This window comes from Coregonus lavaretus, assembly GCF_964263955.1.
Source record: "Coregonus lavaretus genome assembly, contig: HAP1_SCAFFOLD_200, whole genome shotgun sequence".
NCBI lineage: Eukaryota > Metazoa > Chordata > Actinopteri > Salmoniformes > Salmonidae > Coregonus > Coregonus lavaretus.
Genome location: NW_028166063.1, coordinates 399105 through 415076, shown reverse-complemented (window position 1 = coordinate 415076; position 15972 = coordinate 399105). Strand labels below are relative to the sequence as shown.

Sequence of the window (15972 nt, the reverse complement as noted above, 5' to 3'; positions counted from 1 at the left end):
AAACCTACAGAGGGTAGCTCTCCAGGAACAGGGTTGGAGTGAACCTACAGAGGGTAGCTCTCCAGGAACAGGGTTGGAGTGAACCTGCATGAGGTTAGCTCTCCAGGAACAGGGTTGGAGTGAACCTGCATGAGGTTAGCTCTCCAGGAACAGGGTTGGAGAACCCTGCTCTACACACGCATACACTCTTCTGTGAGGCTTTCTAACACCGATGCCGCTCTCCCAAACGAGTACAAACCCTTTCTATACTCGTGTTGAGGAAAACAACATTGATCCTCCTATGAGAGCTCTCGTTATCTGTGGCCGACATGAGTAAGACTTTTAAGCGCGTGAATACTCGCAAAGCAGCCAGCCCTGACGGTATCCCTGGTCACGTCCTCAGAGCATGCGCAGACCAGCTGGCTGGAGTGTTCACGGACATTCAACCTCTCCCAGTTAGTAATCCCCACATGCATCAAGATGTCCACAGTTGTCCCTGTATCCCACTTGGACAAGAGGAATGTGTGAGTGCTGTTCGTTGACCTCCGCTTTCAGCACAATAGTCCCTCCAAGCTTGTCATTAAAGGATAACTCCATCCAAAAACGATCTTTTGGAATTTATTTCATTAGCCAATTGTTGATATAGTCACAACATGTCTGCATGTCAGCGATCAAGTTTTCAAGATGTATAACTTTCACAATAAAGAAATACAGCCGGTATGATGCATTTTGGGACTGAACACATTAGGGTCGTTGTCCTGTTGGAAGGTGAACCTTCGCCCCAGTCTGAAGTCCTGAGCGCTGTGGAGTAGATTTTCATTCCTTATGCACCTGACTCTCAACACGGGGGCCCCCCAGAGGTGTGTGCTCAGCTCCCGTACTCTCTGTTCACCCAGGACTGCGTAGCCACGCACCACTCCAACAACATTACGTTTGCTGACGACACGGCGGTGGTAGGCCTGATCGGCGACGAGACAGCCAACAGGGAGGAGGTCAGAGACCTGGCAGTGTGGTGCCAGGACAACAACCTCTCCCTCAACATCAGGAAGACCAAGGAGCTGATCGTGGACTACAGGAAACAGCAGGGGGAGCATGCCCCCATCCATATCAACAGGAAACAGCAGGGGGAGCATGCCCCCATCCATATCAACAGGAAACAGCAGGGGGAGCATGCCCCCATCCATATCAACAGGGCTGCAGGGTAGAGGGTCGCTAGAGCGTGATGAGCAAAGTAAAGCTCCACCGGCCAAACCCTTCCCTAACCCGGACGACGCCCTATGGGACTCCCGGTCACGGCCGGTTGTGACACAGCCTGGGATCGGACCCCAGGCTATAGTGACCGCTGCACCACTCGAGAGGCCCTCATACTGTATATTCTATTACGTACATACGTCTCATACTAGTTTATTTGTTTTAGTTCCTTCAACTTTTTATTACTCCTTGTTTAGTTTTTTAAACTTTTGTATTGGGTATTTGATTCTTGATGGATATTGATATTGTTGAAGAGTTAGCAAGCAAGTATTTCACTGTACCGTGTGCATGTGACCAATAAAACTTTGATTTGATTCTAGTGTTCTAACTCAGGGCTCTTCAACCTTTTCTTGCCCGGGGATCACCATAATATGTTAACAAAAACATTTTGTCTTTCCATCAGGTGAATGGTAATCAAAATTTATAAATGTAGGTTTGTAATTCAACATTCGTTTTCTGTTGCTAGCGATAGTAATAAAAACATTGAAATAAATTTTTTATTTTTTATAAATATATATATATTATTTTTCACGGACCCCCATGTAGTACCGTCAGGAACCCCTAGGTGGCTGCAGACCCTAGGTTAAATACTCCTGTTGTAACTAACAGAATGCTATTCTGTCTTTCTCGCCCCCCAGAAGGATGTGTTGTCGGAGCGCTCCAATAAGACAGGGACTCTGACCAGTAAGTGTTCCGTGTGTAATAAACATGTTCACCTGGTCCAGAGACACCTAGTGGATGGGAGGCTGTATCACAGGAACTGTGCCAAGTAAGACTTAACTGTTTCACCATGTTTAATTACTGCAACACCTTCCCACTGTAACATGTATTACTATAACAATCAGAGCCTGTATCACAGGAACTGTTTCAGGTAAGACTTTACCATGTTAATTACTCTACCATGTATTGTTATACCAGTCACCTATTGAAATGGTTCACTATATGGAGATGTACCTAGTAAGACACCTGTACTTTACACTGCGTTCATTACTGTAACATGTATCAGTTTATACACAGATATATCAGTTTATACACAGATATATCAGTTTATACACAGACAGGTGGGGACATAGATTTGGTTGGTTAACAGACGTCCAGACAGACACAGAACATTGTTAGTGTTTTTGTTTCAGCTACCACTGGTCTTGTGTGTTCTCCATAATTAGTTGGTGTTCTATGTCATCTCTGTTCTCCAGGTGTAGTGAGTGTTCCACCACCCTGCTGTCTGGTAACTGTAAACCTGGAGCAACACCTGGCTCCTTCATCTGTACCTCCCACCACCACCCCGAGGGGACGACGCCAACACACACCCCCCTCCGAGACCTGCCCAAATACACCCCTCACCCCCCTCCCACTGTCAAGACCACCCCTCTCTCAGACCTCTCCAGGAATATCCCCGGCCCCAAATACACAGCTCCCCCTAAATCCACCCCTGCTCCGACACCCACCAATACCCCCTCCAAATTGGGCCCTAGCTGGCTGAGCTCCAAATCAGACGGATCCAAAACCACTAGCCCCTCTGCCGCCACCTCGCGGCCCAGCCCGGGGCTCTCCTCCTCGCGGCCCAGCCCGGGGCTCTCCTCCTCGCGGCCCAGCCCGGGGCTTTCCTCCCTGGGCATAGTGAGCCCTGCAGCCTCTGGACCCACCGCAGCTCCGCGGAGCTTCAACACTACAGCTGCCACCACCACTCCCACAGCATCCAAGACCCAGCAGGCCCGGCTCCAGTTCTTCCAGCCTGGGAACAACACCACCACTGGGCAGGAGAACCAGGGCAAGACCCAGACTTGGGGACAGGCACAGGGTCTACCCACAAATAGAGTCCCGAACGCGGGCACGCAGGGGACAGTAGTGGGTGTTGGTCAGGGCGTGAGTGTGGTAGTGAGTTTGGGTGGCGGTGGGATAGGGGTTAAGGGAGGGGATGTGGTTGTAGGTGGGGGTACAGGTGGAGACAGGGATGTGGTTCAGGGTAAAGGTAGAGTTGTCTTCAAGATGGATGATGATGTGAAAGCTTCTCCATCTAAAGAAGACCATAGTACCAAGACCCGGGCTGCTGCTGTCATCACTAAGAAACTAACCAACAACAACAACAATACTACTACTACAACAACAACAGCTGGTGCTTCTAGTCCTCCCTGGCACCCTGTAGAACTGAAGAAGACTGAGAACAGGTGAGAAATCTCAGACATTCACATAACTGAATAATATTAGAGCAGGGTTTGCCAAACTCTGTCCTCAGGACCCCAAGGGGTGCACGTTTTTAGGTTTTTGCTCTAGAACTACACAGCTGATTCAAATAATCATTTTCCCGGAACACATAGTGAGTGCGAAAACGGGGGGGTTATCCGGGGGTCTCTGAGGTCCCGGAACACATAGTGAGTGTGAAAGCGGGGGGGTTATCCGGGGGGCTTTGAGGTACCGGAACACATAGTGAGTGCGAAAGCGGGGGGAGGGGGGGGGGGGGTTATCCGGGGGGGCTTTGAGGTACCGGAAACACATTGTGAAAAAAAGTATCAAACACAAGGTGCTGATTAATTCAAAGGATTTTAGACGCCACTGCAGTTTGGCCACGGACTTGAGTATAGCTGCGGGGCTTACATGTCTGAATTTCTTATAGCCTAATTTTCTAGACATCAATGTACAGCAACATTTTTAGACGTCACTGCAGAATACCGGCGATATGCATATGCAGACCCAAATTTCATATAATTTTCAAGACCTCAATATAGCAGTAGAACAAATATGACAATATCGGAATATAACTTCAAATAAAATAAATGTAGGCTACAGCAGAACACACACATGAGAATATATAGGCCTCCTGCCTGTGTGATAATATGACGCACATATTCAGATTAATGTCCCAGTACAGAACAAGTTTGTAAAAAAAAAAAAATCTAAGAATCCTACCTTAGTTTCCAAAACCTCCCACAACGAATCTCCCCATGTCAAGTCCATTTAACGATTAGTTACCGGAGTGTAACTCCAGTTCTATGAGTGGAGCTCTGCTCCTAATGGTTTACCCTCTGCCCTAAGGCAGCAGCAGCCTGAGACAAAATTATGCACACACCTACAGCCACTAGGAGTACAGGTGTCCCTATAAGAGGGGGTGCCTCCCCTCAATCAGCCTCCCGAGATATTTTTCTTCAGCGAGACTAGAGAGGGTCGGCAGGGCCTTAAGTCCTATGGGGCTCCGCTCCACTCATAGAACTGGAGTTACACTCCGGTAACTAATCGTTCTATATCGTGGAGCTCCGCCCCATAGGGGAGCTCTGCTCCTAATGGTTTAAGGCGGAGCGTAGCGCTCCAAAATGTACTCCCTGCCGAACCTAACACTTCCCATCAAAACGAGAAAGTCAAGCCTAGCAATGGCTGCAACCGAGTCCCGCAGTACTGCAACTAAAAACCCCTACGGGCGTCACAATATACCGCGTCATCGGTTAAAAAAACCCGCCCCACCTAGTCCAATGGCAATGCCAATGACTAGTGGGCAGATCACCAGAATATAAGCCATACTAACCTGTACTAGCAGATAGATGTGCCTCAATATCCTGTGAAAACACTACCGACCACTAATGGAATGACATCAAGTGTCACTCTACATTATGAACGCGGTAGACCGCCTCACTCACTCAATGGAATCCCAGAGATTAGTGGGCAGGAACAAAAACATGAGTCATACTAACTGAACAAGCAGATAGATGACCTCATATTCTGTTAATCAACGCATGCCTCTACTGTACTGATCCTGTCAGTCAGGATTCATGTCACAAAATATGTTTTCTTATCCAAAGCGGACCTGATGGAAACCCAGTCCATAGTCCTGCTTTTCCCTCTCTTCCTAGCTCCAGATCTCCCTTCAGCTATGCTGAATACAGACCGAGCCAAAGAGTTAGAAAACACATCTGTCAAAAACACGTCTTCCTAACCAAAGCGGACCTGATGGAAACCTGAGTCCACAGTCCTGCTTCTCCTCTCTTTCTTGCTCAAGATCTCCCTTCAGCCACGCTGAGTACAGATCGAGCCAGAGAATTAGAAGACATATCTAAGAGATAGAAACGGATAAATGGAGACGGTGTCGGCCAGGATGCTGCTCTACAGATAACCTCTACTCCTGTTCCTCTGAAAAGGGCAGTAGAAGCCGCTACTCCACGAGTGGAGTGAGCTCTGATACCCTGAGGCAATTGCCGCCCTGCTGCCTCATAAGCTGTCTCAATGCCTTCACAAAGCCAGTGAGACAGCCTCTGTTTTGAAAGTGGTCTACCTAGTGCAGCCGCACCGTGACACACAAACAACTGAGGCGATGACCTAATCGCTGCTGTGCGCTCGACGTAACACGCCAAAGCGCGTACTGGGCACAGGCGATGGAGCTTCTCCTCACTCCTCTCTCTATGAGGAGGAGGAGAAAAAGCCCACAGCTCCACGGTCTGTGACCTATATGAACTCTTAATAACCTTCGGCACAAATGCCGGGTTAGGACGTAACACTGCTCTGCTCAGGTCACCATTGATGGCCAGGCAGTCAGGTCTCGTCGAAAGAGCACATAAATCACTGACCCGCTTAGCTGTAGTCAAAGCGAGCAACAGTGCTGTCTTGATAGACAGCATCTTGAGGGGTATTTGATTCAATGGCTCGAACGGCGACTTACATAGCGCTTCGAGTACCAAAGCCAAATCCCACTGAGGAAGCGTGACTCTAGGTGTTGGCCTAAGTCGCCGCGTTCCTAATAGGAAGCGTTTCACTAGAGGGTGACTAAAGACATTGTCTCTGCCAAAACCCTCATGACAAGCTGAAATCGCTGCTGCAAACACTCTAATCGTGGCAGGCGATTTTTGCTTATCAAACATGAGCTGCAGAAAAGAGAGAATACTCTCCACCTGACAGCTCATGGGGTCCACACCTTGTATGACACACCATCGTGAAAACACGTTCCATCTACTGGCATACATCTTAGAAGTGGAACTGGCACGTGAACCCTGTATGGTCCTGATCACTGCATCAGATAACCCACGGCGCTCTAGCCTGTCCCTCTCAGCAGCCAGGTCTTCAGTGGTTGGCCGATTATGGGCAATTTCCCTATCGTGCCAGCCGCCTGAGACAACGCGTCCCGTCTGTGGAATTGGCCAAGGTGGCGCAATCAACATCTGACTCATCTCCGCAAACCACGGAGCCCCCGGGCGATCGGGCGCTATCAGTATCACTGACAGCCCCCCTGACCTCACCCTGGCTAGCAGTGGGAGAATGCAGGACAGCGGAGGGAATGCATACAGGAGAACTCTCGGCCACGGTTGGTGCGCAAAGGCGTCCCTTCCCAGTGGCGGTTCGTCCTGTTCCCTCAGAGAGAACCACAGAGGACATTGCGCATTCACGCGTGACGCGAATAGGTCCACCTCGGCTCTCCCGAATTGTTCCCAAATCTGGAGAACAATGTCTGGATGCAGACACCACTCGTCGTCTCGAGGACCCCCTCTTGACATGAGGTCTGCTCCTACGTTCAAGTAGCCCGGAATGTGTGCTGCTCTCAATGAGCGAAGGTGCTCGTGAGCCCACAGCCACAATTCCTCTGCCGCCCGATGGAGAGCAGGCGACCTGACTCCACCCTGGCGATTTATGTGGGCTACTGTGGTCCGGTTGTCTGACCAGACCAGCACATCGTGACCCCGAAGGGTAGACGCGAAGTGGGTCAGAACCAGTCGAACCGTTTCCAACTCCAGGAGGTTGATGTGACGACCTGATTGAGGCCACACACCTCCTATCGCTTGTGTCTGACATGTCCCTCCCCATCCCGTCAGGGACGCATCCGTGAATACTGGGATGTGAGAGGACACCTTTCCTATCGGGACTCCGTGCGTGAGAACGTGCGAGTTTCTCCAATAGTTTAGGTCTGCACTGAGCGAGAGGGGAACCACCACCAACCGATGACGTTGACGCAATGGGTCTAGTCTTAGTTGGGCGAACCATCGCTGCGTCCTGCGCATGTGCAGGAGTCCCAGCGGAACCACAGAGTGGGCTGACGACATGAGACCCAAAAGTGACATGATCGACAGCGCCGTCACCGTGTGATTCGGACGACACTTCCTTAAGGCTAGCAACAAGGCTACCCTTCGGGGGTCCGAAATTCGAGCCCTAATCCTCACAGTGTCTAGCTGTATCCCCAGGTAGACAATCTGATGAGTGGGCCAGGGCGCGCTCTTTTTCAAATTCACAGCGAACCCCAGACTTGTGAGATGCATCACTGTCTGTGTTGTGTGAGTGATCGCCAGCTCTGCTGACGGGGCGAGAACCAGTAGGTCGTCCAGGTAGGCTAGTAGCCGTATTCCCTGACGACGCAACGGTTCCAATGCCGCCTCCACACACTTGGAAAATGTGCGAGGTGCCAGGGCATACCCAAATGGCATCCTCGTGTATTCGTACGCCACCCCTTGAAAGGCGGACCGCAGAAACTTCCTGTGACGCGGCTGAACCGGCACATGAAAGTACGCGTCCTTTAGGTCTATGCTCGTACAAAAGTCCCCTCTCTGGACACATTCCAGCAGACGTTTTGTCGTTAGCATTCGGAAGGGCCGTTTGGTTATGCTCTCGTTGAGAATGCGTAAATCCAAAATCGGCCTCACTCCCCCCGTCTTTTTGGGCACTAGGAAATAAGGCGAATATAGCCCCTTGTTCCTTTGCTCCCGGGGAACTACTGTCACCGCCTCCTTCGCCAAAAGTTCCGTAATCTCTGTCATCAGAGCGGCCACTTTGTCTGGCGTTTTCATCACCGTCTCCACCACTCCCCTGAACGGGGGTGGGGTCCGGTGGAATTGGAGAGCATAACCCTTCTGCAACGTCTGTTCTAGCCAGCGTGGGAGGGTGCAGCTTCTTCGCCACTGCCAGCAATGCAGAGAAAGTGGCTGGGCGCGAAGCTGTGGTGCATCCAGTAGGAAGGACCTGTATTCCTCTATGGCCCTTACCGCCACTGTTCCCCAACATTGAAGTGGTGGAACAGCCCAAGGTGGGCCTCCCGTGAAAGGGAGAGGAAATGCGTTCTGAGAAAGAAAGAGGAGTAGGGACGTCGGTTAAACCCGTAACCGTCGTATTCCTGCCCTCCTTGAACGCATCGCGGGTCTGAATTGCACTGACCGAGGCCACGGCCTGCGGCAGGGCACCATCCCCAGCAAGCGATTGCGTCATCTTAGGTGACTGCAATTCGCTATCAGAGCCCTTCACTACAGTACTCCTAGAAGTCTGTAGTATGAGGTCTCTATGAGGTAAAACAAGGCGGCGCCTTGATACCTTCTTAACTTTCACCTTCTGTGTGTGTTCAACTCTGCACCCCTGGTGGGTTGATTCACGCTCAGTGTGGTGAGTACTGGCTCGTTCTGTCAGGGGAGCTGATACTTTGGTTATACCCATAACGCTAGTAATCCTGCCCTCCGTGAACGTAGCATGGGTCTGAATCGCATTAACCGAGACCTTGGTCTGCGATAATGCGCCGTCCCCAGATAGCTGCTATGTTACAATGCCTGGGGGCGCCGATACTCTGGGCACCTTGGTGACCGCGGTAATCGGGCCCTCCGTGAACGCAGCATGGGTCTGGCTCGTACTAGTGGAGACCTTAGTCTGTACTAGTGCGCCATCCCCAAATAGCGGCTGCGTCCTCATGTCAGAATCTGACCGGGACTGCTGCCTTCTATGTAAAGCACTTCTTATACGTGAAGTGTGATGTGACGACCTGATTGAGGTCTTCTGGATACCTACTCTTAGTGCCTGTTCAGCAACGCACCCTCGGTGGGCTGAACGGCTCTTAGAGTGGTAAGGAAGAGAGGGTGAGATTTGAACGCTCTCGGACGTATTATGGAAAAGAGGCTCTTTTTTGACAAAGTCAGGTGGAGCCAACTCTTTATTAAACACATCAACAAAAGCATTTACATCAGCACCCGTCCCTTCAACCGAAGGGTGGGGGGGAACAGTGGGCGCGTTCGACACCATCGATGCGTCCTCCATCCTCTCCCCCGCGTCCCGTCACGTACGCCTCCTCTTGCCTCCCTTGGAGGGCCAGGTCGGCGTCCTCGTCACCTCCCTCGCCGGCTGTAGTGGGGCTACCGTAGCTGCTGGGAGGGCCGAGCCCGCTCCCTTGCTGCTCGTGGCCGCCGGATGACACCGATTACGCCGCCTCTTCGTAGACCCCGGTCTACTTAGAGGGGCGGAGGTAGATGGCCTTTGGGGAGGAGGGGGGCCGAGTCGTCCTGCCAACGGCAGGTGCTTGGCCAACTGCTTCTTCTCCTCCTCCAACTTCGAAAAACGCTCCGTCGCCTCTTTGACTGCGACCCCAAAGAGGCCGTCATCAGAGAGGGGGGCGTTCAAGAGAGACGTCCTGTCTGCCTCTTTCATGGAAGTCAAAGACAACCAGAGGTGTCGTTCCCCGACCACTGAAGTGGCCATGGATCTCCCCGCGCAGACTGCGGACGCCTGTGTAAGGTGGAGTATGGCGCCAGAAATTCTGGACGCCTCCTCCACCTCCTCCGGTGCCATCTCTGTCTTACCCGTGGTTAAACGGGACAGAGAGGCCGCCAAGAGGGCAATGTTGTTAGCTGCTGCTACAGCTTGGGCTCCCAACCCAAAAGACTTCTCTAACAGCGACGCTGTGAGTCGGTCCTTCTGGGATGGCAACGTGGCCTTCTTGGAAGAGGGCCAAGGGCTCGAACCCGGTACGAGATACGCCGCCATGGCGCTCTAACCTGGGGATTCCCTGACCCTGTAGCCTTCCTTCCACTCTCGTGAATGGGAGATACGCTTTTACAGGCGAACGCGCCGCTAAAGGTGCCTCCCACGAGCCTCCAACGTACCTAGCCAAAGAAGGCATGGCAGGAGCCACTGGCTCTGCCGCCTTCCTTGGCCTGGAATAAGGACCGCCCTCCATCATATCAACCTCCGGTGCGGAGGGAAGAGGGGGCAGCTCTATTGCCAGCCGTTGAGCAGCTCTCTCAATGAGACCCGGAAAATCCGCTCTCAGAGAGGCTGCAGCGAAAGAGAGAGCTTCTGATCTCTCAGAGCTCGTATCCCCTTCGCTATAGGGACTACAAGCCCTCTCGCTCTCCAAAGGAAAGGGGGGCTTGAAAGTATGAGGGACGGGGTCCGACTGTTCCATTAGAATGCCAGACCCTTCCTCAAAATCCCCATCTTCCCCCGAGTCTGCGCCGTCGGACGACGCCTCTGAAGCAGAGGCTAGTATTGACAACACATCCTCAAGGGGGATGTCCTCCCTGAAAAACGCCCAACGCTGCTTCCTCTCCTTTAAAGAAAGGAGGGCGCAGGAGGCGCAATTCGGAGGACTGCAGACGCCTTCCTTGGCATGCTGGGATCCCAAACACACGAAACATAAGTCGTGGTGGTCACCGGCCGCCATGGAAGTGCATCTGCACTGAGCTCTGAAAAGAGCTTTTGGGGGTGGAAAATCTCCCGGTGTGCTCATTTAGACGACGTTGATGACTGGAATATCAACGGCGTTTTCGTCCTGAGTCTTCGTGCTTCGTCTCTTCTTGGCTCTTCAGTCTAGTCATCCAGTCGCTGAAGAAAAAGGGAGGCTGATTGAGGGGAGGCACCCCCTCTTATAGGGACACCTGTACTCCTATTGGCTGCAGGTGTGTGCATAATTTTGTCTCAGGCTGCTGCTGCCTTAGGGCAGAGGGTAAACCATTAGGAGCAGAGCTCCCCTATGGGGCGGAGCTCCACGATATAGAACTCATGAGAGTCAACTTGTTGCTCAAAGCCGTGATCGTGGCTGTGACGTTTAGCCTCATTCTAAGGCTGTTCGGAACTCTCCAGCTGTAGTGTCTGTGTTTTCATTTGGAGTGTTAACTGTAACCTGGGAGTTCTCTTTAGCCTTGTCTACAAGGCTTGCTGCCACCAAATGCGCCTTGGTTCAGGCAACGTTCAATGTACTCTTTGTACGTCTGAGGCAGAGGATGTTACTGTACATTCCACCCACTCTTTACTAGTTTAAGTATGGGTGGTCCTCTTTAGCTCAGCTGGTAGAGCACGGCGCTTGTAACGCCAGGGTAGTGGGTTCGATCCCCGGGACCACCCATACACACTAATGTATGCACGCATGACTGTAAGTCGCTTTGGATAAAAGCGTCTGCTAAATGGCATATTATATTATTTATTATTATCTTTTTACATGTTGTACAGACCATCTTTTTGTTATCCCAGCTGTTTATCATCTATGCGTAGTCACTTTACAAATGACCTGGACTAACCTTTACCCAGCACATTGACTCTGTACCGGTTCCCCCTGTATATAGCCTTGTTATTGTTATGTCATTTTCTTGTTAATTTCTTCTTCTATTGTTTAAAAACGTTTAGTTTATTTAGTAACATTTTCTTAACTCTATTTCTTGAACTGCATTGTTGGTTAAGGGCTTGTCAGTAAGCATTTCACGGTAAGGTCTACACCTGTTGTATTAGGCGCATGTGACAAATATAATTTGAATTGATTTGATATCATTAATATCAGTTATAATACATTACATCATAGTAGGCTGTCATAGTAACAGCATATCATTACTTGAATTCTGCATGACAAGCCAGGGGTCATACGTTTGCTTGTTCTTGAACTGAACATTGCACCTGCTCAAGATCAGTTACATACCCCACCGGCCCTCCACATAACCTCTATGTACAAATAAGAGAGCAGGTCTGGAATCAGTGTGGCAGGTTAGGATGATTACAGAGAAGGATCACCGCGCTTTTACATGGTAGTCTTTCTGGGGGGGGGGGGGGGGGGGGGGAATAATCATTTAATGATGATACGTTTTATTAGATAGTCTACAGTGCGAACAGTGAAACAATTAATAAATCATGCTGTGAGAGGTACTGGATCCGGCTCAAATTAAGCACTGGTGTTAGGGCAAAAACCAAAACGTACACCACTTTTGTTTGGGAAACGTTTTAATAGACCGTATAGAGCCCGACCTCTGCTGGTGAAATAGGGGAATAGCACTTCAATTATACAGTTTGTGTCAGTGGCCCTTCCTCAATTCATCTTTCCTTGATTCCTTGCATCCTCTTACCTCATCTCCTTTTCATCAGAGGGGAAGGACCTTCTATTCCAATGTGTGTATGAGGAGGAAGCAAGGAGTTAAGATGTGAGGAATTGAGGAAATACTTTTTGAGTGTGTACGATGTTGAAAGGCCTCTCTCTGTCTCCCACAGATCTCCCTCTCTCAGACCTGCCCCTGCTGAAACACCTAAGAAAGAGACTCCTAAAAAGGAGGCGGGGGGCAGAGTTAAGCTAAAAGCAGACCCCTCTCTCCTCGCCCCCCTCATTCCCAACACACACACCTCCAGCCCCACCCCGACCCCCACCCCCACACCGACCCCGACCCCAGCCAGCAGAACAGGCCTGTGGAACAAAACCCTAGATATGGCACCCAGAGCTACTCCTCCCAACAACTCTCTGGGTGAGCACCATTTGCCCTGTCTGTCTAGTTGGTTATCCACATTTCCCAGATTTCAGTGTTCATTATTTGTGGCTATTATGGTTGATGTAATGTTTTTGGGGGCTGTATATTATAATGTCTTGTCTCTCTCTTTAGCAGCAGCAGACAACAGCAGCTCTCCTGCTGACTGGAGGTCCAGCCTCAAACCTGCCTCCAAGTAAGTCTACTCTGTTCTATTCTACTCTATATTTTACTCTATATTCTATTCTACTCTACATTCTATTCTACTCTATGTTCTATTCTACTCTGGTATGCACTATATTCTACTCTGTTCTACACTACTCTATATTCTACTCTACTCTGTGTTCTACTCTACTCTATATTCTACTCTACTCTGTGTTCTACTCTACTCTATATTCTACTCTACTCTGTGTTCTACTCTACTCTGTGTTCTACTCTACTCTATATTCTACTCTACTCTGTGTTCTACTCTACTCTATATTCTACTCTACTCTGTGTTCTACTCTATATTCTACTCTACTCTGTGTTCTACTCTACTCTATATTCTACTCTACTCTGTGTTCTACTCTACTCTGTGTTCTACTCTACTCTATATTCTACTCTACTCTATATTCTACTCTACTCTGTGTTCTACTCTACTCTATATTCTACTCTACTCTGTGTTCTACTCTACTCTGTGTTCTACTCTACTCTATATTCTACTCTACTCTGTGTTCTACTCTACTCTGTGTTCTACTCTACTCTGTGTTCTACTCTACTCTATATTCTAGTCTACTCTATATTCTACTCTACTCTGTGTTCTACTCTACTCTGTGTTCTACTCTACTCTATATTCTACTCTACTCTATATTCTACTCTACTCTGTTCTACTCTACTCTATATTCTACTCTACTCTGTGTTCTACTCTACTCTGTTCTACTCTACTCTATATTCTACTCTACTCTGTGTTCTACTCTACTCTGTGTTCTACTCTACTCTGTGTTCTACTCTACTCTATATTCTACTCTACTCTATATTCTACTCTACTCTGTTCTACTCTACTCTATATTATACTCTACATTCTGAACTATATTTTACTCGACTATATTCTACTCGACTCTATATTAGACTCTATAGTCTACTCTACGCTCTATTCTACTCTATATTCACATCTACTCTGGTTTCACGCCACTTCTCTCTATTCCACTATGTTGTGTTTCTGTTGTGCTCTATTCCACCTGCTGCTCATTCTCTTGTCACTGAACTCTAAAATACTCTGTAGAACTCTACTCTACAGAACTCTAAAATACTCTGTAGAACTCTACTCTACAGAACTCTAAAATACTCTACAGAACTCTACAGAACTCTAAAATACTCTGTAGAACTCTACAGAACTCTAAAATACTATACAGAACTCTACTCTACAGAACTCTACTCTACAGAACTCTAAAATACTCTACAGAACTCTACTCTACAGAACTCTAAAATACTCTGTAGAACTCTACTCTACAGAACTCTCATATACACTGTAGAACGCTACTCTACAGAACTCTCATATACACTGTAGAACTCTATTCTACTCTACCCTACTCCTATTCTGTTCCACGTTAGTTCTATTCCACCTTGGTTCTATCCCACTTCCACTTGTGTTGTCCCTGGTCCACTAGTATACTGGGAGGTCTGGTCACCTGGGTGTGAGGTCCCAGCCACCGTAGAAGAGTCACCTGGGTGAGGTCCCTGCCACCGTAGAAGAGTCACCTGGGTGAGGTCCCTGCCACCGTAGAAGAGTCACCTGGGTGAGGTCCCAGCCACCGTAGAAGAGTCACCTGGGTGAGGTCCCTGCCACCGTAGAAGAGTCACCTGGGTGAGGTCCCTGCCACCGTAGAAGAGTCACCTGGGTGAGGTCCCAGCCACCGTAGAAGAGTCACCTGGGTGAGGCCCCAGCCACCGTAGAAGAGTCACTTGGGTGAGGTCCCTGCCACCGTAGAAGAGTCACCTGGGTGAGGTCCCAGCCACCGTAGGTCACCACAGTCCGAGAACAATCACTTGGCCCTATTACCTGTACTCGTGTATTCATCCGTTCATCTTTCCATCCGTTCATTCGTTCTGCAGGCGGTTTGTACATGCCGCTCCAAGCCGCTCTGTTTTCATGGGCCACCGGAGATCAAAGACCCTCCCCTCCCTCCTCGCCCACATCAGACCTGCGGTGTGTCGGGCTAAAGCCGTCCCCTAGTGCAACATGAAATTAGTGCTCAGAGTCCCATCCCCCTGCCCCCAGATGACCATTCTTCCTCCTCCTCCTCAGTCCTACTGACCCTCAGACCCTCAGAATGTACAGAAGGTGAGAGGTGAAATATATTTTCTGTGAGAAAATGAGAGGTCAGAGGTCAGATTACATCTGTTCTTCCGCTCTCTCCTCCTCCCCTTGCTCTTTCTCCTCCCCTCCTCTCTCTCTCCCCCTCCCCTCTCTCTCCTCCTCCTCCCCTCTCTCTCTTTCTCCTCATCTCTCTCGCCAGACCTGCAGGTCCTAAAGAATCCTCTCCCCGCCACACTGACATTAAGAAGGCTGAAACCGCCTCTCGGCCCTGGGCAGGTGGATCAGGAAACCCCCAGGCTTCAGGCCCTACTGGGTCTACTCTGGCCCCCTCCATCCCTCCACAAGCCTCCTCACCCAGCCCGCTGAACACCGGCCCTGGGACATGGGGTAAGACACAGACAGATAGGCAGACAGACACTTCCCCAGTTCCCCATAAAACACATTATTCTCCTGCGTTTCCTCTCCTCTTCCAGGCCTTTTGACTGGAAAGAGCTCAACGACAGCTAACGGCACCAAGACTGACACCAAGACGCCTAAACCAGTAGGTTTAACACATGAAATAAATGGTGATGGGATGAGGGATGTTAATACGTGTGTGTGGTTATATTAATGTGTGTGTGTGCAGGGTAATCCGGACTACATCCCGAAGGAAGAGATCCTGAGAGAGCTTCAGGAGATAGAGGACAGTGTTAATGAGCTGGAGAGGAAAGGAGTGGACCTGGAGAAACAACTACGGGCCTGTGAAGAGGGTAAGAGACACACAGAGGGAGAGGGGAGGAGGAGAGGAGGAGGAGGAGAGGAGAGGGGAGGAGGAGAGGTAGAGTGAGGGGGGAGAGGGGTAGAAGAGGGGGAGAGAGGGATGGAGGAGGAGAGAGGGATGAGAGGAGAGGGTGATGGAGAGGGAGGAGGAGAGGGGGAGAGGGAGGAGGAGAGGGTGATGGAGAGGGAGGAGGAGAGGGGGAGAGGGAGGAGGAGAGGGGGAGAGGGAGGAGGAGGAGAGAGGGA

General features: G+C 50.1%; 1 protein-coding gene across 1 annotated transcript in view; it reads left to right on the top strand.

The window, feature by feature from the left end:
• Positions 1-15972, top strand: part of LOC311115137 (MICAL-like protein 2) — a 43719-nt gene that overhangs the window by 16656 nt on the left and 11091 nt on the right. The window contains exons 5-11 of the mRNA XM_084190344.1: positions 1869-1999; positions 2427-3398; positions 12424-12671; positions 12807-12867; positions 15167-15354; positions 15441-15508; positions 15593-15716. Of these exons, the coding sequence (XP_084046470.1) occupies positions 1869-1999; positions 2427-3398; positions 12424-12671; positions 12807-12867; positions 15167-15354; positions 15441-15508; positions 15593-15716 (1792 nt within the window). The remainder of the gene's footprint in view (positions 1-1868; positions 2000-2426; positions 3399-12423; positions 12672-12806; positions 12868-15166; positions 15355-15440; positions 15509-15592; positions 15717-15972) is intronic.